This window comes from Mus musculus, chromosome 11 (assembly GCF_000001635.26).
Source record: "Mus musculus strain C57BL/6J chromosome 11, GRCm38.p6 C57BL/6J".
NCBI lineage: Eukaryota > Metazoa > Chordata > Mammalia > Rodentia > Muridae > Mus > Mus musculus.
Window position 1 is genome coordinate 78037911 of NC_000077.6, and position 24099 is coordinate 78062009.

Genomic DNA, 24099 nt, shown 5'->3' on the forward strand with positions numbered 1-24099 from the left:
CCGCTACACTTCCGGCGGGGCCGCGGCCGCAGAGGGGCGCAGGCGGGCGGGGCTGGGGGAGGCGGGATAGGCTGGGCGCGGCCGGCGCTGCGGACCCGCCACAGCCCTCCCGGTCGCTGCGGACCCAAGGCCTGCTGGCCTGCCAACGGCGCCATGGGCAACTGCCACACGGTGGGCCCCAACGAGGCGCTGGTGGTCTCAGGTGAGGAGAAGGCGAGGGGTGGGAAAGGGCCGGCGTGGGGTGCGGGTCCCTCGGACGCACCTGAGCCAGCCCTCCGGAGAGCGGTCCTCCCTCCCACAGCACGGCCTCAGGCGCTGACCCTTCCTCTGCTCCATGGTGGGTTTAGGGGTTTCTAAGGTTTGTGGGTTCCAGTGCTGGGACTCGCAGCTCTGGAAGGCAGGTGCCTGTCCGGGAGGGGCCTGAGGCACGGGTCCCTCTTTTCCGGGTGAGGCAGACCCGTTAATTCCGAGCAGGCTAGGGCTTGCCAGGAATTACTGCCATCACCCGCCCTGCAAACGCGGGTGCGGCCTCTACAGTTGGGTAACCCGGCTGTGGCCTGTACCGCTCTAGATTACAAAATGCAGCAAGCTCTAGATTTGACCAGATGGGGCTTTGGGGGGACGGTAGCGTAGGAAGCCTTATAGCTGATATTTCTTTTAGGTGGTGTATTTGGAATGTCATAGGAGGTAGCTCAAGGCACCAAGGACCCTGTTGCATGCAAGCTCGCAACTGTAACCTCTTCCCAGCATCAGCACTGATTTTCAGCCTGTGTGCAGAATTCACAAGGCTGGCTGCCAAAAGGGGAGGTAGAAGCCCCGAGCCAAGGCTTATAGATGCCATTCTTGGGGAGATATAATAAATCCACTGGGCCCCAAACATAGCTCTCAGCGTTGTTGTTTGGATTTCAAAATCAATCCCTTTCCTGAGACATCCTCACAGTCTGTAACCAGGACCCTACTAAAGCGAGAGACATATGATCTTGTTGAAGACCAGGAGTCTTGGCTGGAGTCAGAAGGAAAAGCACAGAGGCTAACTTTTGGCATCCTAAAGCCCAGTCTTGTCTCCCTCCTCATCCATACCTAAAGATGGCTTTTGGAGCCACATAATGGTTTGAGTAGGCTTGAATTTCCAGTTTGTTTTGTTGGGGGGTGGGGAGGCTTAGTGTTTTTGTTTGTTTGTTTGTTTGTTTGTTTGAGGTTTATCTTTTTAGGTTAAATTTTTTTTAAGTTGTATGTGTGCGTGTGTCAGTGCCTTGTCTGCCTATCTGTCTGGACATGCACAGGTGAGTACAGGTACCTGAAAAGGCCTCACAGGTGTTGAAATATCTTGGAGCTGGAGTTACAGATGGTTGTGAGCCATTTGACGTGGGCACTAGGAAATGAATATGTGCCCTTAACTGTTGAACAACCTCTGTGTTTGTTTTGAAAGAGAGGTTTGACTTGGTACCCCCCGATGATGCGATTACAGGCATTCAGTCACCACACCCAGCTTGTTGATTCTGTGTGAGTGTGCTTATGGTGCTAGGAATCAAACCCTGGGGACTCACCTGATGCCAGTCAGGCAGTATGCCACACTCCTCGGGCATAGGAGGGTATTAGACACCAGAATCTGGGGCTAAGCAGAAGGCTCAGTAGACAAAGGAGACTGACACCAAGCCTGATGACCTGAGGATGGAATCCCCAGGGCTCATACGTTGGAGGAAAGGAACAAACTAATTCAAGAAGCCTGTACACACATGTACACACACACACACACACACACACAAACACATACAATAAACATTACTTTTTTCCTCTGGGTGTGGCTGCGCATGCCTTTAATTCCTGCACAAGGAAGGCAGAGTCAGACAGGTCTTTGAGAGTTCCAGGACAGCCAGGGCTATGTATATACACCCTGTCCGAAAAAAAAAATTTTAATAACTAAATTAAAGTCTGGGGCTGGAGAAATGGCACCATTAAGAGCACTCACTGCAGCCGGGTGTGGTGGCTCATGCCTTTAATCCCAGCTCTCGGGAGGCAGAGGCAGGCGGATTTCTGAGTTCAAGACCAGCCTAGTCTACAAAGTGAGTTCCAGGACAGCCAGGGCTATACAGAGAACCCTGTCAAAAAAAAAAACAAAAACAAAAAACAAAACCACTCATTGCTCTTGGAGAGGACCGTCCTTCAATTTCCAGCACCGACATGGCAGGTAACACCAGTCCCGGGGCACACACACCCTCTTCTCGATTCCTTGTGCATGTGGTGCTCAGACATACCTGCAGGCAAAAAGCCACACAGAATAAAATAAAAAGAAAATCTCAAAGATAAAACAAATCAGAATTTGGGCAGCACTTTCTCCTCTTTTGTTTCAGGAAGCCCAGACTCTGGGCTGAGGAGACCAAAGCTTAAGTTCTGCCCTGTGGAAAGGCTGGCAACTACAGGGTGAGAGGCAGCCCTGGGATGGGTGGCTCTGTACCTGTCTCCAGAGGCAATGCAGAGCTGGATTGGAAGCTGTTGGGGTGGGGGAGGGCGGGGTTGGAGAGAGGTGATTGTGCTAAGAGTCCATGAGCACAGGATGTTAGGATGTGAGGGGTGGGGAGAAATAGTGCCTAACGTAATAGCACCATGGCGTTTGAGATGTGGTGAGGTACGTGGTGAGGTGCAGTTTCCTCAGCTGAATAGATTCCCAGGAGAACAGAGCAGAGCAGCTGCCCACACTGGTCTCTGTGTCCCTTGGACCTGCAGTTCATCCAGAGGCACTCAGCCCTGTTTCCAGAGAAGGCTGTTAATTCATTTGCTGTTGTCCGGCCTCCCTCCTCCATTCTGTAACACAAAATTATTCTCTCTTTCTACTTTCAGGAATTTCACGTTAGGACTGGGAATGGAGTTTAATTGGTAGAGTATTGGTGTGCACAAGGCCGGAACATGTCTCCACTCCCAGCACTTGGTTGAGGGGAAGGGAGCAGGAGAGTCAGAAGTTCAATGTCAGTTTCATCTGCTTAGAGAATTGGAAGACAGATGGTCAACATGAGACCTTGTCTCAAAAACACAAAATTATTTTCCCACCTTAAAGATATTTTAGGGAGATGGAGAGATTGCTCGGTGGTTAAGAGCACTGTCTGCTCTTCCAGAGGTCTTGATTTCAATTCCCAGCAACCACATGGTGGCTCACAACCATTTGTAATCAGATCTGATGCCCTCTTCTGGCATGCAGGTATACTTGCAACCAAACACTCATACATAAATAAAATAAACATTTTAAATGCTGGGTAGTGGTTGTACACGCCTTTAATTCCAGAGGCAGGTGGATCTCTGTCAGTTCAAGGCCAGCCTGGTCTACAGAGGGAGTTCCAGGACAGCCAGGGATACACAGAAAAACCCTGTCTTGGGAGGGGGGGGGGGGGCGGGGGAGAAAGATAAGGAAACATTTTAAAGGATCGCTGGAGAGATGGCTCAGTAGTTAAGAGCACTGGCTGCTCTTCCAGAGATCCCAAGTACAATTCCCAGCACCTACATGGCAGCTCCTACCTGCTTGTAATTCCAGTTCCAGGGGATCTGGCACCCTCACAAAGACATCCATGCAGGCAGAACTTAAAAATAAAGTGATTTAAAAAAAATTTTTTTTTTACTTTTTAAAAAAGATTTATTTATTTTATATATAAGTACAGTCTTCAGACACACACCAGAAGAGGGCGTCAGATCCCATTACAGATGGTTGTGAGCCACCAGGTGGTTGCCGGGAATTGAACTCAGAACCTCTAGAAGAGCAGTCAATGCTCTTAACCACTGAGCCATCTCTCCAGCCCCTAAAAAAAAATGTTTTAAAAGGCTGAGGGTGTTACTCTGTGGCAGAGCACTGGACTAAGCACATATAAGAGTTAAGTCTTTGCACTAATAATCATGGTGATGAGTACCTAGCTCATCTCAGCATGTAATAGGCTGAGACAAGAGGAACAGATAGAAAGAAAAGTTTGGGGGTTGGTTTGTTTGAGACAGGGTCTCATATGTAAGACTAGGTTGGCCTCCAACTCATAGATACACCCGCCTCTTACGTGTGAGGTTACAGGTATATGTCAACAGCTTAGGGCGGAATAAAGGAAAACTCTCCATTTGGAAAGGGGGAACACATTCTCTTTTCACTAGCCATAACTGAAAGTTAATATTTCTTAACTGTTTTTGTCAGCCACAAACCAAGACATTACTAGCAGATATTTCCCAAACACCCTACAGTTACAGGCCCCTTAAAACGTCATTTGTACTTATTTCTACTTTGAAATTAAGCCAGTGATTATATCTACCACTAGTTGTTTGTTTTTGTTTTGTACTTTGAGTTAGGGTTTCTTTGTGTAGCCCTGGCTGTCCTTACTAGAACTCAAGAGATACATCTGCCTCTGCCTCCCAGATGCTGGGATTAAAAGCATGCAACTCATTTTTTTTCCCCAAGACAGGGTTTCTCTCTTTAGTCCTGGCTGTCCTGGAGCTCACTTTGTAGACTAGGCTGGCCTTGACATTTTTTTTTTAAAGATTTATTATTATATCTAAGTACACTGTAGCTGTCCTCAGACACACCAGAAGAGGGCGTCAGATCCCATTACAGATGATTGTGATCCACCATGTGGTTGCTGGGATTTGAACTCAGGACCTTTAGAAGAGCAGTCAGTGCTCTTAACCACTGAGCCATCTCTCCAGCCCGTCATTTTTTTTTTTAATGTGTAAGTCTTGTTTTACATCCGGGTATGTGTGTGTACCACATGAGTGCAGTTCCCAGGGAAACCAAAAGAGGGCGTCAGATCCTCTGAAACTATTAACCACCATATGGGTGCTGAGAACTGAACCAAGGTCCTCTATAAGTGAGCAACAAGTACTTTTGATCACTGGATCATCTCTCCAGCCCCCATTATTCAATATATAAATAATAAAGAAGTACAGTGTCAGATGTGGCACAGTAAATATACTGCTGGCCTAGAATGTAAAGTCCTGGGTTTGATTCCTAACACTTGTGAGGTGGAGATAGGAGAATTAAGTTCAGAATCATCTGCAGCTACATACTAAGTCCAAACCTGAGGCTGGAGAGATGGCTCAACAATTAAGCAGGGGAGCCATTGTCCTCTTCCAGCCTCTGTGGGCACTGCACACGTGTGCACAGACATCATACATGCAGGCATACACATAAAATACATTTTTTTTTAAGTCTAAAGCCAACCAAAAGGAAAAAAAAAAAAACTGCCAGGCAGTGGTGGCACATGCCTTTAATCCCAGCAATCGTGAGGCAGAGGCAGAGGCAGGCGGATTTCTGAGTTCGAGGCCAGCCTGGTCTACAGAGTGAGTTCCAGGACAGCCAGGACTATACAGAGAAACCCTGTCTCAAAAAACAAAAACAAAACAAAAAAAGCCAGTCATGATAGCACATGCCTTTAATCCCAGCACTCAGGAAGCAGAGGGAGGCAGAGTTTGAGGCCAGCCTGGTCTTCAAAGTGAGTCTAGGACATCCAGAGCTTGTTACATAGAGAAATCCTATCTCAAAAAACAACAAAGCCGGGCGTGGTGGCGCATGCCTTTAATCCTAGCACTCGGGAGGCAGAGGCAGGTGGATTTCTGAGTTCGAGACCAGCCTGGTCTACAAAGTGAGTTCCAGGACAGTTCTCTTTCTATAAAGAGAAACCCTGTCTCAAACAAACAAACAAAAAAACAACAACAAAGGCCGGGTGTGGTGGCGCACACCTTTAATCCCAGCACTCGGGAGGCAGAGGCAGGCGGATTTCTGAGTTCGAGGCCAGCCTGGTCTACAAAGTGACTTCCAGGACAGCCAGGCTACACAGAGAAACCCTGTCTCAAAAACCCAAAAAAAAAAAAAAAAAAAAAAAACAACAAAAAGTGCAACATAAAACCAGGCACCATAAAATCCTGCCTTAAATGTTACCTTTACAATGTTTTCTCAGGTGTCCGAGTTGATGGGTTTGTAGACATTTTTTTTTTTTTTTTTTTTTTTTTTGGTGTTTTTGAGACAGGGTTTCTCTGTGTAGTCCTGGCTGTCCTGGAACTCACTCTGTAGACCAGGCTGGCCTCGAACTCAGAAATCCGCCTGCCTCTGCCTCCCGAGTGCTGGGATTAAAGGCGTGCGCCACCATGCCCGGCTGACATTTTTTTTTAAAGATTCATTTATTTATTATATGTAAGTGCACTGTAGCTGTCTTCAGACAATCCAGAAGAGGGAGTCAGATCTTGTTACGGATGGTTGTGAGCCACCATGTGGTTGCTGGGATTTGAACTCCAAACCTTTGGAAGAGCAGTCGGGTGCTCTTACCCACTGAGCCATCTCACCAGCCCCTGTAGACATTTTTATAATGAATCCTTAGATACAGCTGGAATATTAAAAGGGTTTTTTTGTTGTTTTTTGGTTTTGTGTTGTTTTTTTTTTTTTTTTTCAAGACAGGGTTTCTCTGTATAACCCTAGCTGTCCTGGAACTCACTTTGTAGATCAGGCTGGCCTCGAATTCAGAAATCCACCTGCCTCTGCCTCACGAGTGCCCGGCTTAAAAGTTTTCATTAACTGCGCATGGTGTTTCATACCTGTAATCTTAACACTGAGGAGACTGGGACAATAGCTCACCATGAGTTCCAGGCCAGTTAGAACTTGCAAAAACAGAACGGGCTGCAGAGATTTCTTGCCCCCCTAGATCCATGTAAAAAACTAGGTGCAAACAGGAAGATGGCTGGCCAGTCTAGCTTCAGGTTCACTGACAGATTCTCCAAAAAAAAAAAAAAAAAGGTGAAGTTGTGAGGAAAGAATCCAGTGTCGACCTCTGGCCTCCACATGTGCCTGCGTGGCCAAGGGGACACCACACACACACAGGTACACACACAGACACACAGTGGTGCTCCGGCTAAAACTAATCAGGAAGCTGGGAGATCCCTTTTAGGGGAAGAGGCTGCTGGGAGTAGGGGCAGCCTGCCAGGCCCGAGCTTCCTGTTACTGCCTCTGGGAACCTGGCATGTGGCCCTTGGCTACAGCCAGGCATGAACTGTGACAGGCTGTTCCCAAGGTCAGAGACTGAGTGAAAGGTAAAGGGCACGCACCCACCATCCTGTCCCATTTGGTCCCCCACGGGTACTGCCTCATTCCCAAAGTGTATTTGAGAAGTCCCCTAGAGCTTGGTCAAAGGTGACCATGTACCAACCCTGACCAGAAACAGAAGATACAGGAGCTGTGATTTTTTGGCCCTCTTCCAATTTCATTTGATCCCAAGATGGTTTGGCATTCAGAGTAACTGCCTGTCCTCAGAGGCCTCTCTTACAACACCTCCCAGGGCAGAGACGCTCCTGAGTGCTTAACCTTGGAAAGCAGCCCCATGGATAGGTCTTTCCACTCCAGAAAAACAGAGTTAGCACTGGTTAAGAGATCAAGGACAAACTGAGCTGAAGTGAAATCCTATCTCAAGAGGGGGGGGGGGGTGAGCAGTGGGTTGAGGGGGATGGAGAGATGGTTCAGTGGTTAAGAGCACTTTTTGCTCCTAAAGGGAACCAGATTTTGGTTCCCAGCACCCACCCATATAAGGCAGCTCACAACTGCCTGTCACTCCAGTTCTTAAGGATATGATGATCTCCTCTGGCTCTGTGGATGCCTGCCCTCGAGTGCACAATACACATAAATAAAAATAAATCTTGGGAGGAGAGCTGGGAATGTCGATGCACACCTTACTCTCAGTGCTCGGAAGGCAGGCCCCCTCGTTGAGGCCAGCCTGGTCTACATAGCAAGTTACAAACCGAATAGGTCTATATAGTGAAACCCTGCCTAAAACCAAACCAGAACAAATTGTCTTAGTCAGAGTTTCTATTCCTACACAAACATCATGACCAAGAAGCAAGTTGGGGAGGAAAGGGTTTATTCAGCTTACACTTCCATACTGCTGTTCATCACCAAAGGAAGTCAGGACTGGAACTCAAGCAGGTCAGGAAGCAGGAGCTGATGTGATGGAGGGATGTTACTGGCTTGCTTAGTCTCCTTTCTTATAGAACGCAAGACTTCCAGCCCAGGAATGGCACCATCCGCAGTGGGCCCTCCCACCATTGAGAAAATGATTTACAGCTGGGTCCCATGGAGGCATTTCCTCAAGGGAGGCTCCTTTCTCTGTGATAACTCCAGCTTCTATCAAGTTGACACACAAACACATCACTATTAAGTCTCAACTTAATTTCTTATTCATCCCCAAGATCTAAATAACTTTAAAAGTCCCACAGCCTTTGCAAATTCTTACCATTTTTTTTAAGATTTATTACTATACATAAGTATACTGTAGCTGACTTCAGATGCACCAGAAGAGGGCATCAGCCGGGCGTGGTGTCACACGCCTTTAATCCCAGCACTCAGGAGGCAGAGGCAGGAGGATTTCTGAGTTTGAGGTCAGCCTGGTCTACAAAGTGAGTTCCAGGACAGCCAGGGCTATACAGAGAAACCCTGTCTCAAAAAAAACAAACAAACAAAAAATCAATACCTTTAAAATATCCAATCTCTTTTAAAATTCAAAGTCTTTTTACAATTCAAAACCACTTAACTGTGGGCTCCACCAAAACACTGCAACTAGGCTTCACCAATAGCCTCTCACAGACTCTCTTCATGGTGTCAAGCCTCAACTCCTTTGCATGATCCCTTCAGTCCTGAGCCATCAATTACAACTGAGACTGCACCTTCAATGGCCGTCCGTGGCCTCTCACAGTGCTGAGCCTCAGCTGCTCTTCATGACTTCAAAACCAGTACCACCTGGGTGACTTCCACATTACCAAGTCCTGCTGTAGCATGAAGTACAACCTTGGCTGCTATCTCTGAAAAAAAGCTTCTTTGTGCTCTCAGAAAACACTTCCCAGAAGATTTCACCTCAATGATGCTGGTCTCTTCTTAATCACCACTAATCAAAATAGCAGTGGCCCTGATAAGAGTCTTCAGTCTTCCCTCTGAAATTTCACAAGCCAGGCTTCCATCTTCTGCACAGTTTTCAACATTATCTTCCAAGCTCCTATACAACATCTCACAGAGCTCTTAACATCCCAATGGTTCTTCTAGTTCAAAGTTCCAAAGTCCTTCCACAGTCCTCCCCAAAACATCGTCAGATTGTCACAGGAATACCGCACTATGCTAGTACCAATTTGTCTTAGAGTTTTTATTCCTGTACAAACATCATGACCAAGAAGTAAGTGGGGGAGGAAAGGGTTTATTCGGCTTACACTTCCCCGTTGCTGTTCATCCCGAAGGAAGTCAGGAACTCAAGCAGAGGCCATGGAGGATGTTACTTACTAGCTTGCTTAGCTTGTTTTTTTTTTTAAGAGTTATTTTATTTATGAGTACACTATAGCTGTCTTCAGACACACCAGAAGAGGGCATTGGATCCTATTACAGATGGTTGTGAGCCACCATGTGGTTGTAATTGCTGTGAATTTAACTACTGACCTCTGTTCGATCCGGCCCAAAGATTTATTAATTATTAAGTACATTGTAGCTGTCTTTAGACACACCACCATGTAGCTGCTGAGATTTGAACTCAGGACCTTTGAAAGAGCAGTCCGTGTTCTCCAGCCTGCCAGCTTGCTTTCTTATAGAACCCAAGACTACCAGCCCAGGGATGGCACCACCCACAATAGGCCCTCCCACCTGGATCACTAACTGAGAAAATGCCTTACAGCTGGACTCATGGAGGCCTTTCCTCAACTGAAGCTCCTTTCTCTGTGATAACTCCAGCTGTGTCAAGTTGACACACAAAACCAGCCAGTACACAAACCAAACCAGACCCTGGGGTTGGGGCTTAGAATGCTTGGCTGGCATGCACAAGCCCTAGGTTTGAATCCCAGCACTGCATAAACTAGGTGTAGTGGTGTACACATAGACAAGCACACAAACACACACAAATGTACAAGGGTAGTGGGGATATAGCTCATGTGCAAGGACCTGGGGGTTTTTTCTGACTTTGGAATAAACAGATTCATAAGCCATGTTTAAAGTGCTCAACAACCACATGTAACTAGTGGTTACCATTTTGTGTAACATATAAATATATTTCCATCTGAGCAGGAAGTTTTCTTGAGTAAGAATTCTCCAGAAACTAGTAGAGTGCTTAACTGGCATGCAGAACTCCAGGCTCAATCCTATAGTTAAAAAGAAGCCAAGAAAGACCAACCATGCTTTTTTTTAATTGCAGAACTTGGTAGATAAAGGTAGGCAGTCTCTGTGAGTTCCAGGCCAGCCAGGGCTATCATAATGGAACTCTGACTGTAAAAACAAAACCCCTGCACCAGCAGTTACACACTTGCATCAGCCATGTGCTTTTTTGGGTTACTGCAAGGAACACCCACTCTGTTTTCCTTACCTCACTATCTTCCTCCTTGAGCAAAGCGACGTCTATTTCTGTTCTGTTTTATAGTTATTGGTGATGGTTGTGGTGCTGATTAGACAGGTCCCCAGAGACAATATAACCCATTACAAAAAAAAAAAAAAAAAAAAAAAAAAAAACGATCTAGGCCCTTGCCCTTGGGAGGCAAACATCCTAAAGTTGTCATGAAAACCTGTTTTTTGTTTGGTTGGTTTTGTTTTTTCGAGACAGGGTTTCTCTGTGTAGCCCTGGCTGTCCTGGAACTCACTTTGTAGACCAGGCTGGCCTCGAACTCAGAAATCCGCCTGCCTCGGCCTCCCGAGTGCTGGGATTAAATGCATGCGCCACCACGCTCAGCTTGTTTTTGCTTTTTTTTTTTTTTAAGATTTATTTATTATATATAAGTACACTGTAGCTGTCTTCAGACACTCCAGAAGAGGGCGTCAGATCGTGTTACAGATGGTTGTGAGCCACCATGTGGTTGCTGGGATTTGAACTCTGGACCTTCGGAAGAACAGTCGGGTGCTCTTACCCACTGAGCCATCTCACCAGCCCCTTGTTTTTTGCTTTTGAAACTGGGTGTACACCACCATGCCCAGCTGCAAATTGGCTGTCTTAAAAACTAGGTTCTAAGTCCCTGAGGACAGGGAGAACTTGTATTTATGTGTAATCATAGCACCTGGCAACCAACAGTAACTGTTGTCAACTCTCAGAGCAAGTCAAGGCCAGAGTTAAGCTGGGTATAGTGGTACACAGACTTGTAAGAAGCAGGAAGATTCAGGATAGCCTAGGCTACATAGTAAGCCCTAGATTCAAAAATAAAATAAAAAAAAAAAGAAAGCCAGACATGATGTTTTATATCTATAACTCATCCTTCAGGCAGCTAAGGCAAGATCATTGAGAATTCAAGGCCAGCCTGGACTTTTCAAGTTTATATTTCCAAGACAGTCCCACTCAGTGAACAGGTAAAGGTGCTTTGCCACCAAGCCTGATAACCTGAGTTAGATCCCCAGAACCCACCCACGTGGTGGGAGAAATGAGCTAACCTCCTCAAACTTTCCTCTGACTTCCACACACAGGCTGTGGCACACATTCATGCACGCACACACGACTAATTGTGATTTAAACACAATTTTTAATATGTAAAATGGGCCAAAGTTGTTACTAGGGGATGGAGAGCAGATAGCCCCAAGGACTGACTGACCAACCGTGGTTTCCTTTGCTTCCCAGGAGGCTGTTGTGGTTCTGACTACAAACAGTATGTGTTTGGAGGCTGGGCTTGGGCCTGGTGGTGTATCTCGGACACTCAGAGGTAAGGGTCTAGGGGCTTTGGAATCTTTCATCCCGGTGGGCAAGAAAGAGGGGTGTCCAGTGGGCCCATTCCCTTCACCACATAGCCAGATTGAGCATCTCCCATCCCCATCCCACCCTCCAACTGGCACGAGAAGGCCCCCATGAGGAGAAACAAACAGAAAGGGGTTGCTCGGGGGTGCAGGGAGCACACATCAGGAAGTCCTGTCCTGTGGGTCTGTCTTAGTTGGGTTTTTGTGGTAATAATAAAACACCATGACCAAAAGCAACTTAGAAAGGACGGGAAGTCTTTCTGCTTACAGCTTTTAGGCCATACTCCATCACTGAAGAAATCAGGGCAGGAACTCAAGGCAGGAACTGAGGCAGAGCTGGACCCTCCCACATAGACCAGTCTATGAGCATTTTCTCAATTTACAGATAGATTAGGTTTGTGTCAGGTTGACAAGAATCAACCGACAAAGCTCCTCCTTCCTCATCCCTACCCCAAGCCCCTTGTTACTGAGTGTTCCTTCCAATTGGAAGTGGTCCTGCTTCTGCCCCAAAGACTGCAGAGCCATGCCCAGGCTTATGTCTGCAGCCCCGGCATTCAGGAGGGCTGAGGTGGAGGGCTGCTATAAACAAAACACCAGCCTGAGCTTCAGGGCTCCAGTCCTGGTTGACACACCCAGAAAGACCCTGACGCAAAACATCTTATTATACTAGACTTGCTGGCGTATGCTTGTAATCCTAAGCACTTGGAAAGCCAGGGCAGGAGAATCAGGAGTTCAAGGCCAGCCTCAGCTAGTTTGAGACCAACCTGACCCTGTCTCAAAACAATGCATACACAAAAGTCTTAATTGTACCCTATCTGAAAGGAGGAAACATCATCAGACAGAACCTACATACATCCTACATACAAGCCTTGAGACAATTCTGACAAGGGCAAGAGTCAGAATGGATGTACAGTCAGACATGATCTGTAATGGTGGGTTAGAGCAGGGTCTAGGGGTGTAAGAAATTCCTGCTGGGGCCTGCCAAGACAGTTTGGAATCCTAAGTCAGTATGGAAAGTCTCCAGACTGAAACCTGATAAAGGCAGGGAAGTTTCAGCTCCCGGAGTGCCCACTTCTAGCTGGCCCTGCTGGTGCCTCCAGAGTTCAGCACAGGGCCGGGTACTGCCTCCCCTGCTCCCTCAATACCCACAGTCCAGAAGCATTCCAGCCACCAATCTATCCGTACCCCCTTCCTCAGGGTGAAATACAGGGCTGGTATCCCAAGGGGGTAGCAGTAGAAATTCCAGCAGAAATCCCCTCCACCCAGATCCCGCTGGGCAGCAAAGAGCCCCACGTCTGCGTGAAGTTGCTGGCGCTTGAGGTTGTTGGTGTCTGGGGCATACTAAGGTTGAGGGATGTGAAGGGTGACCATCACTGATGCCCAGGAACCCCCTTCCACTCTCCTGTCTTCTCCTTTCACCTTAGCTTTCTCACCTAAGGGATCCGGCAGGACTCTTGTTTCCCAAGGTCAACAGTGTCATAATCAATTTGTCACACCTGGATAGATCACCTGGCCTACCAGAAGACACAGGAACAGCTTCTAAAGAACCCACACATCAGGCTCCGACAGCTGGACTTGGCCAGAAATGGGTGCTGTGTGGGTAGCCGTTGTTAGGGCAATGGCCCTGTGTCCTCCACATCTCACATCTCCCACTCCTAGTTCTTGCCCCCACAAAGCTCCAAGACAGGAAGGCTCCCTGACAGGTAGGGAGTGAAAGCTGAGGGTTTACACCTCATTCTTGGAATGAGGCTGACCTGAAGTTCAGCATGCTCCCTCCAGGTGAGCAGTCTTCACCTGCAGCTTTCCCCTGGGACATCTCCATAGCCTGGCACCTTTACTTCCCTAGCCTAAAGAAGTGGCGTATTCACGAGGAAAGATCTAAAGTTCAGTAGAATTGGGCTAGAGAGTTCTCAGTTAGCAGGCTATGCTATAGACTATCTCAGAAAAGCAGGGGAGGGGAGGTTTGACGCAGTGGTAAAGAGCACCCATTGCTCTTGCAGAAGACCCAACTTCAGTTCCCAGTACCCACATAGCAGCTCACAACTATCTAAACTCTAGCCCCAGGGGTCTGATGCCCTCTTCTCACCCCCTCAGGAACCAGGCACATGCATGGTACATATCATACTTGCAGGCAGACACTTGTACACATAAAAATAAATTTTAAAAATCTTTAAAAACAGAGAAGAGACTCAGACATCTAACTCAGCCTCACTTTGAAGAACTTTCCATAGCTATGGTATATGTGACCCAGCTATGGTGTCAGCCATTCTTCCCCAGGCTCAGAGAATCCTCTTGATTTTCTCTGCAGTAGCCTCCTCAGCGTTCCTGAGGCCCTTGTATGAGCAGCTCTCTGCCCCTTTTCTGAGTAATTCTTTCACTTCTGGCCTCTGAGCTGCAGCCTCCCCTTCTCCCTGTTTCCCTCCCTCCCCCACCCCCTTCTGTTCCCTTCTCTCCTTTCCCAGAAGAAAGCTCTGGTGGGTTCCTGTCTGAGCCAGGCCAAACTGAGGTAAAGTGGTTTAGCATTTGTCAAGCATGTACAAGGCCCTGGGTTCCATTGCTAGCACTGAAAATAAAAATGTAAAAGGTACTCTTAGGCCTAGGAGTGCCAGTGTTAAGGGGTCAGATGAAGGCAACGTTTGCATGGCTAGAGACCCAGGCTGCAGCTATGAACCCAGCCTCTCCCACCAATGAGTTGGGAGTTCTGTGTTGCCTGTCCCTCTCCAGCCTTTCCATCCCATCCGCCTGCTTCTGCCCCATTACTCTCAGCCTCTACTTTCTCCTCCTTGGGTTTAAGGAGCCCATTCACACTACCTATGGCCTGCCTCTGCCTACACCCCTGCCCTGTACTTACTGGCTGGAGTGAGCAACAGACTACAGGCACCTTTTATTCTTGCTTGCTTTAGTTTTTGGTTGGTTGGTTGGTTGGTTGGTTGGTTGGTTGGTTGGTTGATTCCCCACCCCATCATGAGACAGGGTTTCTCTGTGTGGCCCTGGCTGTCCTTGGACACACTCTGTAGATCATTCTGACCTCAAACTCAGAGATCCACCTGCCTCCTGAGGGCTGGGATTAAAGGCCTGGGCCACCAACATAGCTTGCTTTCTTAGCTAGTACTCTTTTCTTTGTCTGTGGCCACCTTTGGAATTCCAGGTCCACCCCTGTGACTGTTCTGGCCTAAGTACTCTCTCTTTCCCAGCCTTCTTTAATCCCCTTTCCCAGTCAGATATCCCAAACTTTCTTTGGGGTTTCCTGGATCTAAATTGTTTTTTTAAGTGATATTAACCCCAACCTTGAGGGTCTATACCCCAAATATTTGCTTGCCACAGCTTATTGATTCCCAGAGTAGCGACCTCATCCTAATTTCTGGAAACAGGTTTTCCTGTGTTAGGAGGGTGGAAATAAGGCTTAATTCCCTAGATTGTGGCAGGAATATCTTGGAAGAATGATGCTGTTGCAACCTGGGTGACTGCTCATAGGCCTCCTGATCTCGGCCCTGGCTCTGGACACTAGCAGACTTCTCCCCCAGCCCAGCAGCTCCTCCATGGAGAAGATTAGAGACAAGAGGCTAGAAAGCCTCAAGCCAGCATGGGGGTACCTGTGTTCTCTTACAGCCTGAGACTGTGCTGGCCTGGGTGGGTGGAAATACTGAGAGCACCACACCGTGCGGCAGTATATCAGGCATCAGTGCTTATCTGGTAACCACTGTGTGTGTTTACTGTGTCCCTTCCCACCCTTCCTGCCCCTACCTTTCCCTATGCCCCGGCTGCTCCTCAGACTGTCTCTGGAGGTTATGACCATCCTGTGTCGCTGTGAGAATATTGAGACGTCGGAGGGGGTCCCGCTATTCGTAACAGGGGTTGCACAGGTAATAACTCACCTGCTTCCTCCTCTATGTCTAACTTTCTCTTCCTGCCCCGCGGGGCCTGGCAGGCAGAAGCCGGATGGACTCTCCTCCCGAGTGTGTGCCTCCCTCCTCCTCTCCCTCCTCGCTGCTGCTCCGGGGGCCAGGGTAGATTCAGGCAGACTCTCTAGGTTCCTTGCCACTGCCCCTTAAGACTACAAGTAGAGAGCACTCAAGGGATTCTGGAAGTTCTGCCAGCTCACCCCGTGGGCACCATGCATCCATAGCTGGTGAGTCTGTTCTTAGCTAGATTGCTAAGCAGTTCCAAGGGCTTTGCCTGTGCTGTGCAGATTCCCAGTGTCCTCACTTCACGTGTCGGCTCTCTGACATCAGAAGCCCCTACCAGCATTGACTAGCACCTCCCCAGGCTGGAGAAGTTTAAACAATACCTTGCCCTTCCTTTTCCTCAACACTAATTGCCCTGCAGCCTTCTCAGGCTAAACTCCAGCATCCCTTCCTTACCCAGCCTGCCAGTAAGGAAGGAGAGCCTCCTTCCCCACTGGCCTTCCCTCAGCAACCCCATTGCCTCCTCCACCATCACTATAACTGAACCCTCTGACAGTGCCCAGGCACCTTTCAAGCTTAGGTAAACAATGAGTAGTTGGGTTGTTGGTACACAACAGCTCTTTGTAGAATCAATATGCTAGTGTAACCCCAGCCTGCATTCCCCATGTGACCTGCCTAGGCCCAATACCAAAAGGTGTCCTTCAAGTCATAGCCCCCACCAGGGGAAAGAGACCAGACAGCTTTCCTGGCAAGGAGCAAGTGTAGGGGTATTTATATATTGGCCTAGCAATGGGCATACCCTCAGCATGCCTGCCCAATAAGCAGAACTTTCTAGATAGCCTCCCAGGGGTATTGTGTATCTAAGGAGTAAGTAGGGACCCCTGGGCAACACTCAGATAACACCCATGCACACCCTTCATGACAGTTAGAGTCCCAGTACCTGCTTTCGGTCCTAGGACAGACAATCACTGCTACAGCCTAGGCTTTCCCTGTCCCCATCGGCCCCAGAGCACCACCACAACCTCTTGCTTGTTTTACTCACGGTTCAAGCCAGGATGATGAACAGAGAACATATGCACACATATGCCACCCCCTTTCCTACTTCCCCTAGAGCCACCTGCTCCTACCCTGCCCTCCCTCATGATCTTTGCACATACAGCCAGCTACATATCTCTGAAGACTCCTCTATACTTTGGTCTGTCCCAGCTGGGGCAGTGAGGTACTGGACCCTTCCACACCCCAAGCCCTGGGCCCCTAGACCCATGCCCCTGTTTTGCATTTCTTGGCAGGATTTCCCTAGAGATTATGACGTTGCAGCCCCGCTGTGAGGACGTAGAGACGGCCGAGGGGGTAGCTTTAACTGTGACGGGTGTCGCCCAGGTATAGTAACTCAGCAGCCCCACGCATGTCCATTGAGGTGCCTCGTCCCCATATTGGGGTTTGGGGGGAGGAGAGGACTCCAACCAGGGGATGTCTCTCTCCAAAACTCCTGTCACCTCTACTGCAGGATCATCATCATTGGAACATGACCACTTGGCCCCTTGGCCACCCAGCAGAACTAACAGACACTTTCTCTCCTCAGTGGCCCTCTCAAGACAAAACCGGTGCTGAGGGCTCCTGCCTCACTAACCCACACTCATTTTTTACAGGCATCGGACACAACAGAGCACAGGGTTCAGGCCTCCCTTGTTCCCTGGGTGGCTTCTGTGAGGCAGAGGCAGCTTGGCCTCCTCTAAGCCTTCCAGGAGTCAGAGGCTGCAGCTCCTCTCCCTCAGCTGGGGCCTGGGAGGGGGTCCCACCCTAAGCCACCTCACCTTCACAGGGCAGTGAGGTTCTACCTGTTATAGTCTCTGACACGGGAGTTGACAACACCTGCGGAGGCAGAGAGACTGTGGGTTGCATCCTGTCTCCTACCCCGTCTACTCTCTGCAACTCCATGTGCCTGTCTGTGTCCTTTTCATACTCGCTGCCCCTAAACCTGAAGGTCTCCCCTCTGTAGGAAGGCGGGAAAAGGTGGGTAGTGTGGGGGCAGTAGACTGGAGGAGTGGGAAGATGAGCCCCAAGTGTGTGGGAATCAGGGCCAGTGAAGATAGAATCCTCGCTGTAGGAGCTCCCTGTGCTGCAGATCTTCCTCCAGAGCGCTCAGAAGTCCCCTTGCAGCTCCAGGGCCAGCAGATCTAAGAGGGGTAGACAAGACTGCCAGCCCCTGCATCCCGGGGGCTGGGGCCTCCAGCTGGCTCAGGTGTCTGTGTCCTCGACAGGTGAAGATCATGACGGAGAAGGAGCTCCTGGCTGTAGCCTGTGAACAGTTCCTGGGCAAGAACGTACAGGACATTAAGAACGTCGTGCTGCAGACCCTGGAGGGGCATCTACGCTCTATCCTAGGTGAGGCCCCGCCCAGACTCTGAGCCAGGGCCAGGAACTTGTGCATGGTAGGGGCTGGGAGTATGTCCCACTGAGGTTTGAGTAAAATATTTTTCTAGTTTTTAATTTCAAAACTCAAAGTGGACTGAAGATATAGTTCAGTGATAAAGCTTAGCATGCAAAAGACCCTGGGTTTAATCCCCAGTGCTAGAAGAAAAAAAAGAAAGGAAGAGAAAAAGAAGGAAAGAAAGAGGTAGACTTGGGGAAATAGTTCAGATGGTAAAGTGCTTGCCTACAAGCAAGAGGACCCCAGGTTCCATCCTCAGAACCCAAGGGTTTTGGTTTTGTTTTTTTTTTAAGATTTATATATTTATGTATTTTATGTGTATGAGTGCTGTCTTCATGCACACCAGAAAAGGGCCCCAGTTCCCATTACAGATGGTTGTGAACCCCCATTAGGCTGCTGGGAATTGAACCCATGTCCTCTGGAAGAGCAGCCAGTGCTCTTAACCTCTGAACCATTTCTCTAGCCCCAGAACCTAAGTGTAAGAGGAGCACATGCTGGGAGTGGTGGTGCACACCTTTAAGCCCAGCAGTCGGGAGGCAGAAGCAAGTGGAGCTCTGTGAATTTGAGGTCAGCTTGGTCAACAGAGCAAGTTCCAGGACAGCTGGAGCTACATGGAAAAACCCTTTCAAAACAAAACAAATCAAAATAAAAAAACAGTCACTTTATAGTCACTTTATGGTGACTTTTTGAGAACCTATCTCAAAAAACAATGTAGACTGTGCCTGAGGTGTGACACTCAGTGTTGACCTCTTGCCTTTTTAGGCACCTGAACACACATGTTTACCTATACATACAAACATACAAAAACAATACTAATAAAAATTTTAGGAGCTGGAGAGGTGACTCAGTGGTTAAGAGCACTTGGCTGCTCCTCCAGGGGACCTGGGTTCAATTCCCAGCACCCACATGGCAGCTCACAGCTATCTGTAACTCCAGTTCCTGCAGATCCGACACCCTCACACAGACATAAGCTACCTGATGCAGGCAAAACATCAATGCACATAAAATAAAAGTAAATAAATTACTTAAAATTTAAATTAAATGCACATAAAAATAAATAAAATGTATTTATTTTGAGAATTCTTTTAAGTGAGAACTTGAGCAGGAGGTCGTTGAAGCGGCAGATGGCAGACTGCTCGGGTGTCAGTACTGCTGGGGACATATTTGCTCATTCAGCAGGAAGCAGCTCAGGGTTAAACACTTGAAAGAAGCCCAGGAAGATCCAGCTCAGACTGCTTGCCCCTTGCGTGCACTCAGGCTTGCCCTCAGACACTCCCTCCCCTTCTCAGCTGGCTAGGCCTCTGGAGACTGGCTTACCATCTTTCTGCCCCTCAGGGACTCTGACTGTAGAACAGATTTATCAGGACCGAGACCAGTTTGCCAAGCTGGTGCGGGAAGTGGCGGCCCCCGATGTTGGCCGCATGGGCATCGAGATCCTCAGCTTCACCATCAAGGTGAGAGATAGGAGCGGGGCTGACCCTGGGTGCGCCTGGGAGATGGGAGGGATGCCCTCTGTCCTTACGGCTGCTCCCTAGGACAAATGACCCCCTTCCTTCCTTAGGATGTTTATGACAAAGTAGACTATCTGAGCTCCCTGGGCAAGACACAGACTGCTGTGGTGCAGAGAGATGCAGACATTGGTGTGGCAGAGGCAGAACGGGACGCAGGCATCCGGGTATGCAGCGTTTCCCTTTCACGCCTGCGGGCAGGGAGCTCTGGGTTGATGGGGCTGTGGTCCCTCAGTTTAATCCTCACTATACCCTTGCTATCCCCAGGAAGCTGAATGCAAGAAGGAGATGCTAGATGTGAAGTTCATGGCAGACACCAAGATCGCTGACTCTAAGAGAGCCTTTGAGCTTCAAAAGTCAGCCTTCAGCGAGGAAGTCAACATCAAGGTGAGAAGCCAGAGGTCCCCGGGCACAGGACTCGGGGTGTGCTGACTGCCCTCTCACATGCCAATCCTCCTGCTCCAGACAGCTGAGGCCCAGTTGGCCTATGAGCTGCAAGGGGCCCGCGAGCAACAGAAGATCCGGCAGGAAGAGATTGAGATTGAGGTCGTACAGCGCAAGAAGCAGATCGCCGTGGAGGCGCAGGAGATCCTCCGCACCGACAAGGAGCTCATCGCCACCGTGCGCCGCCCTGCAGAGGCTGAGGCCCACCGCATCCAGCAGATCGCTGAGGGCGAAAAGTGAGAGCCTGGGCCCAGGAGGCAGGCTGACCAGACCTCTGTCAGGAGAGCTCTCCACTGCCCCACTACAGCTTGGAAGCTATGCAATCCCTTTGTCCAAGTCTGATCCTTTCTACAAAGCAGATAAGCCCCCAGGCATGTTGTCTGGGAGGTTCAATAAGTTAAGAGTCCAGGGTTCCTTGGGATAGTGCTTAGCACAGGGGGCCTTGTGGTTAGACCCCTCCCACTTGGAGTTGGGAGCTAGTAGCTTGTGTTCCACAAGAGCTAGCAGGACAGAGCATCACCTTCAAATGGCTCCCATCCCTAACGGCCATCAGAACGGAGTTGGAGGGTATGCTGGGCGCTGGGCCCCAGCATCTCTTAACTGAACTGCGTGTCCTGGGCTCCCTCAGGGTGAAACAAGTCCTCTTGGCACAAGCAGAAGCTGAGAAGATTCGCAAAATTGGAGAGGCAGAGGCAGCAGTCATTGAGGCAATGGGCAAGGCCGAGGCTGAGCGGATGAAGCTTAAGGCTGAGGCCTACCAGAAGTATGGGGATGCAGCCAAGATGGCCTTGGTGCTGGAGGCCCTGCCCCAGGTGAGGTTCCTTCCCATCCAAGCTTGCACTCAGAGTTAGAATCTCCTTGCTTGACCAATGGCAAGTGCCAGGATCATCAGGAGGGTGTGAGGAAAACCCTCAGCAGGTAGGCAGGATCCCTCCTGCAGACCCAGGCTGTCTGCAGCCATCCCTTGCTGCCCGCATTGCTTTGGGTGTGTGGAACATGGAGTGGAGAAGTGGGATGGACAGGCAAGCAGAGTCTCACTAAACCCTCCAAACACCCCATCTCCTAGATTGCTGCCAAGATCTCCGCGCCCCTGACTAAAGTCGATGAGATTGTGGTTCTCAGTGGGGACAACAGCAAGGTGACATCAGAAGTAAACCGGCTGCTAGCAGAACTGCCAGCCTCTGTGCACGCCCTCACCGGTGTGGACCTTTCAAAGGTATGCACCTTCCTAGCGGTGCTGGGAATCCCTAGACAGCCCAGACTGGAGAGGCTGGTGGCTTCAGGGAAGTAGCCCTCACCATCTGTCATCCTTGCAGATACCCCTGATCAAGAACGCCACTGGTGCACAGGTGTGAGGCTCCTGCACACTCAGCCTCCAGCAGCTGCCTGCCCTTCCAGCGCCTGTTTTAACGTCACAGGGACAGCGAGAACATTTCTGACTCTGGTGCCTTATTTTGTAGGGACCAGAAGTGCTGCGTGTTCAGGCCATCTCTGGCTATCTTCCTTTCTCTCCTGTCTGCCTTCCTCTCTCCCATGCCCTCACATTAATGGCCACCTTCATCCAGCCTGTCTCCTCATCTGCCATATGTGCCTCTTCCTCTGGCTATCTGTTTCTCTCCCCTTTCTCCCCAACTTCACACACATCATCTACTTTAACTGAAGTTGAAGTTGTGTATGATAATCACTGTCTGTCTGTGAGGAGTGGCCTCGCTGCTCCTCAGAATCCTGGTGCCTTCAAGTTCTACATGTATCTGTCTGTCCTCCCTGGCCCTGGCAGAGCCCAGCATGGGTACAAGGGTCCTAGGTAGGACACCCACTCTCCTCTCTCCTGGTCTGAATCTCCGAGTGCTGAACGCTGTTGCGGGAAGCCCACAACCCACACGCTCTTGCCCTTTGAGGCCTGAGTGGCCATGGCCTATTGGCCCTAGAGTAATGCCCTTGACATGCCGAGGCCCAGGCCTGCTGTCATACCTGCCCCTGTCCCCTGCACCATCACGGAGGCACAGAAGCAAGGCCTCCTGTCTATAGCAGCTTCCTCAGCTTACTACTGCCTTAGGAGGCCCTGCTTGTGCTCAGGGACATCCCTTCCCTTGGCTTGTCCTTGATTGGTGGGTGGGTCTTAGTCTGATCCCATTAAGTGTTTCTGGGGTCAATGTCTAGCTCTGTTGGGGACAAGTAAGGTTTATAGGCCTTCTTCCTGCTAGTGCATGGAGCTCTCCCAGGAGGCCAGGGCTGTGCCAACCCTAAGAGAATCAAGTGCTGTAGACTGGCCAAACCTCATTCCCTCAATGCCATTTTCTTGGCCAGAATAATGGGGACATGGGAAGCAGCTAAATATTCTATACCTTTGCACCACTGGTGGCTGAAGAGGCCAATGCCCTGGTGTCCTAGTAGGGGTACAAGGGTGTCCCGTGGGCCCCGTCCCCACCCCTGGCCCTGCCCAGCCTGTGTAGCTGTTCTGCATGTGAATGCTGCATGTCTGGTCCGGGATTTGGATGTTGCACTACCCCACTGCCTGTCCCCCTCTGGTGAAAATAAAGATCTCTTATACCCACACCTTTCATCGTATATTCTGTGAGGAGAGAAAGTAAGGACCAAGAACCAGCCACATTAATCACTTTGGCATCCGGGTTGCTCTTTCCTTCCTTAGCCACTGGGAGGCATCAGCACACTGGCCTTGCCCTCAGTAGAGACTGACCTTGGCACTGAGGCAAGGGGGCGGAGGATGCAGAGTGGGTAACAGGTCCTCTGCCAGTCCTGAGTCTGCTCAGCAGTACAGCCCGATTCTCGGGCTTAAGAGCATGAACTCTGATAGGGATGCCTGTATTCTAAGTTAAATTTTAGTTTTGTTGTTGGTAAACAACTTAATCTTGAAGACCTCAGTAATGTATGAGGGGTTTGCTTTGAGACAGGGTCTCATGCAGCCCATGCTGGTCTCAAGTTTGCTATGTTATATATCTGGCCTTGAACTCCATTTTCCTCCTGCTTTCCTAATGCTGGGATTACAGACATACACCACCACATCCGGCAAGATTTCTTAATGGAAAAACAAGAGCAGGGCTAGGGAGATGATTGCGTGGGTAAGAGTAGTTGCTGCGCAAGCATGGGGACCTGAGTTCTCATCCCCAGCACCCACATAAAGACATAGTGTATCCACACACACCTGGAACCAGTGTAGACTAGGGCAGAGATAGGATTGCTGGAGATTGCGGACAGTCAGCCTAGCCAAAAAGAACTCTCGATAGAATAAGGCAGAGTAATAAAGGGTGCGTGCACCTGCACACACATCATGCATACACACACAGAGACATATCACAAACGTGCACATGGGGCTGAGGAGGTGGTTTGTGGTCAAAGTGCTTTCATAAAATCCTGACTGTCAGAGTTCCAATTCCAGGACCCTGCAGAAAGGTGAAGGAAGAGAACTGACTCCATTGTTCTGTCTGTCCACAGATACAACTGCATATGGGTCTGAGTTTAAAGCTGGCCTGGTTTACATAGCAAGTTCAGGCCAGCCAAGGCTATGCAATGAGATCCTGCCTAAAATACTAAAATGGGCTTGACAGCACAGATCTCCAATAGCACTCGAGAAGTAGAGGCAGGAGGATTGGGGGTTAAAGGTCATCACCAGCTACACAGCCAGCCTGAACTATGTGAAAACCAGTCTAAAAAGAGAGACAGTTGAGCCTGTGATCTCAGGACTCAAGGTAGAGCCAAGAAGACTTTTTTACAAGTTCAAAGCCAGACTCGGCTACAGAGTTAGACCCTGTCTAAAAACAAGAATGAAATAAATTGACATATTAGACCACCAAAGTAACTACAGTCGTCAAAAGAAACCCACAGGATGTGGGGTAGGAGGAATGGCTCAGTGGTTAAGAGCATTTGTTATTGCATGGAACTGGGTTAAATTTACCTACATGATGGCTTAAAAATAACTATAACACTAATACTAGAGAATCAGATGTCTTCCAACCTCCATGGGCGCCAGGCATGCATGTGCTACACAGACATTCATGTAAGCAAAACACTCATACATCTAAAAAAATTGTAAAAATGAGACAAATACACCCTAAAATTATTTTACCTGTACCTCACAGCCTGCATCCTATCGGCACTAGTGCAGGGGAACAT

At 49.1% G+C, this 24099-nt stretch overlaps 1 protein-coding gene across 9 annotated transcripts; it reads left to right on the top strand.

Annotated features, from left to right (window-relative positions):
- Positions 1 to 20: 20 nt before the first annotated feature.
- On the top strand, positions 21 to 22524 carry Flot2 (flotillin 2). Of its 9 annotated transcripts, NM_001284228.3 has the most exons (13): positions 21 to 202; positions 2352 to 2421; positions 11568 to 11649; positions 15453 to 15543; positions 16875 to 16965; positions 17847 to 17970; positions 19352 to 19470; positions 19578 to 19691; positions 19792 to 19911; positions 19990 to 20204; positions 20597 to 20780; positions 21035 to 21184; positions 21285 to 22524. In NM_001284228.3, the coding sequence occupies exons 5-13, from the start codon at positions 16891 to 16893 to the stop codon at positions 21321 to 21323; spliced, it is 1140 nt and encodes a 379-aa protein (NP_001271157.1). In that variant the 5' UTR covers positions 21 to 202; positions 2352 to 2421; positions 11568 to 11649; positions 15453 to 15543; positions 16875 to 16890; the 3' UTR covers positions 21324 to 22524. The 9 variants fall into 9 exon arrangements, with proteins under 9 accessions (NP_001271157.1, NP_001349555.1, NP_001271156.1 ...); NM_001362626.1 differs by lacking the exon at positions 15453 to 15543; NM_001284227.2 differs by lacking the exons at positions 2352 to 2421; positions 15453 to 15543 and adding an exon at positions 15290 to 15373.
- Positions 22525 to 24099: the final 1575 nt, after the last annotated feature.

Excerpts from the sequence above, each read along its gene's own strand:
- Flot2 (NM_001284227.2), top strand. The coding sequence starts at position 154 with ATGGGCAACTGCCACACGGTGGGCCCCAACGAGGCGCTGGTGGTCTCA. Across the intron at positions 16,966-17,846 it reads CTGTGACGGGTGTCGCCCAG|GTGAAGATCATGACGGAGAA; the intron begins GTATAGTAACTC and ends TGTCCTCGACAG. Across the intron at positions 19,471-19,577 it reads TCCTCAGCTTCACCATCAAG|GATGTTTATGACAAAGTAGA; the intron begins GTGAGAGATAGG and ends TTCCTTCCTTAG.